The 2058-nt window shown below is 42.7% G+C and overlaps 1 protein-coding gene across 1 annotated transcript; it reads left to right on the top strand.

Moving 5' to 3' along the window:
* On the top strand, positions 1-1065 carry LOC130491454 (gastrula zinc finger protein XlCGF8.2DB-like). Its single transcript, XM_056865234.1, has one exon. It carries the CDS (start codon positions 1-3, stop codon positions 1063-1065), a length of 1065 nt encoding a protein of 354 aa, XP_056721212.1.
* Positions 1066-2058: the final 993 nt, after the last annotated feature.

The following is a 2058-nucleotide window of genomic DNA, read 5'->3' as shown; positions in this document are numbered from 1 at the left end:
ATGCCAACCAAAAAGCGAAGGGACAAACACCCCAGTGTTGATGGGAGAATCCACACTGGGGTAAAACAAAATGAAAGTGTGGAGTTTGGAAATTGTGTGGTCAAGAGAAGTGAGACAACCATTCTTTACCAAGCAAGGGACTTCTCCAAAATCCCGAACCAGGAAGAGATGCCAGCTCAGAAGAGAAAGAACAAGGGCAGAATCCACATAGTGGAAAAACAAAATGAAAAGACAGAGCTTGGAAACAGCTTCATCAAGACCAGAAGCCATACTTCAGATCATAGAATTCACACGGAGGAGAATCAGTATGAATGCCCAATGTGTGGGATGACCTTCTCCAATGTTACCAACTTTAATATACATTTACAGACACACAATGGAGAGAAGCCATTTCAATGCTTTGAGTGTGAAAAGAGCTTCAGACAGAAATCGCACCTCCGAGATCATCAGAGAAGCCACACAGGAGAGAGGCCGCACAACTGCTCTGAGTGTGGGAAAAGCTTTTCCCTTAAATCGAGTCTTGTCCGGCATCAAATAATTCATTCAGAGGACAAAGGGTTTAAATGCTCTGAGTGTGGGAAGAGCTTCAGTCAGAAAACAAAGCTTACTTCACATCGGAGGATCCACATGCTGGAGGAACCATATAAGTGTTTGGAGTGTGGACTGAACTTTTCAAATCAAACCCAATTTAATCTGCATCTCAGGATGCACCATGGAAAGAAGCCCCACATGTGTTCCGAGTGTGGGAAGAACTTTCTATATAGAGCACTTCTCCTACGACATCAAAGGATGCACACAGGGGAAAAACCTTACAACTGCTCAGAGTGTGAGAAGAGCTTCTCTGCTAAATCGTACCTTGTTATACACCAAAGAATTCATTCTGGAGAGAAACCATACAAGTGCTTGGAGTGTGCAAAGAGGTTCAGAACACGTGATAAACTTACTGTGCATCATAGAAGTCACACAGGGGAGAAGCCCTATACATGCTTAGAGTGTGGAAAGAAATTCACTCAGAAAAAATATCTTCAAAGACATCAGACTATCCACACAAGAGGAATTTTATAAATGCTCAGAATGTGGGAAGAGCTGATTCCATGCTGTAATAATTATCTGAGACTCCACAAAAGTGGGGGGAACCACTTATTTACTTATTTGATTCTTGTAGGTTATCCAGGCTGTGTAACCGTGGTCTTGGTATTTTCTTTCCTGACGTTTCGCCAGCAGCTGTGGCAGGCATCTTCAGAGGAGTAACACTGAAGGACAGTAACACTGAAGGACACTTATTTACTTATTTATTTACTGCATTTTTTCTCTGCCTTTCTGTCCAATGGGACCCAAAGCAGCATATGTTGTTCTCTTCCTAAAATCTTGAAAATACCTGCGAGGAATATATCTCCATGTTAAAGGACATTAAAAGGCACAATGGATCAAGTTCTGTGGATCACATTTTTATTCTCAGGTTTCCTCCAAGGAAAGTATTAATGCATTACAAGCATGTCCAAAATAAAGCAGTTCACACAAGGCAGTATTTTGTAAGGATTAGATTAGACTAGGACTGGCAAGACCCAGGTTCAGATGCCCATGTTGCCAGGAAGCTTTGGAGTGACCTTTAGCCAATTACACTTTCTTGGCCTGACCTACTTTGCAGAGTTATTGTAATGATGCAGGAGAGAACCACGTATCTCTCAGCCCAGCCTACTTTGCAGGGTTTTTGTTAGGATGAGAGGGAGAAGGAGAGAATGCAGCTCTGAGCACCTTGGAATAAAGGCAGGGAAAACCATGAGATACAAAATATCATATACTGTATTTATTTCTGCATCTTAAGGTATTGCATTTTGTAAACTGCCTTTCATACTTTGGTGGGTGAGGTGAGGCATAAATGTAGGAAATAAATAACTTTGTAATTAGTATCCCATTGCCTTTGTGAGGGCAGCTTTGTACTCCTTACCGGTCCGTGAGAGGTGCCCCTTTACCCAAGCCTGGATTTCCACTGACTGACAATACCTCTGAGCATGAACAGAGTGGCCAGGCCATCCCACTGAGAATCCACCGTCCGCC

This window comes from Euleptes europaea, chromosome 1 (assembly GCF_029931775.1).
Source record: "Euleptes europaea isolate rEulEur1 chromosome 1, rEulEur1.hap1, whole genome shotgun sequence".
Lineage (NCBI taxonomy): Eukaryota > Metazoa > Chordata > Lepidosauria > Squamata > Sphaerodactylidae > Euleptes > Euleptes europaea.
This window is presented reverse-complemented; position numbering and strand designations above follow the sequence as displayed.

Excerpts from the sequence above, each read along its gene's own strand:
- LOC130491454 (XM_056865234.1), top strand. The coding sequence starts at position 1 with ATGCCAACCAAAAAGCGAAGGGACAAACACCCCAGTGTTGATGGGAGA.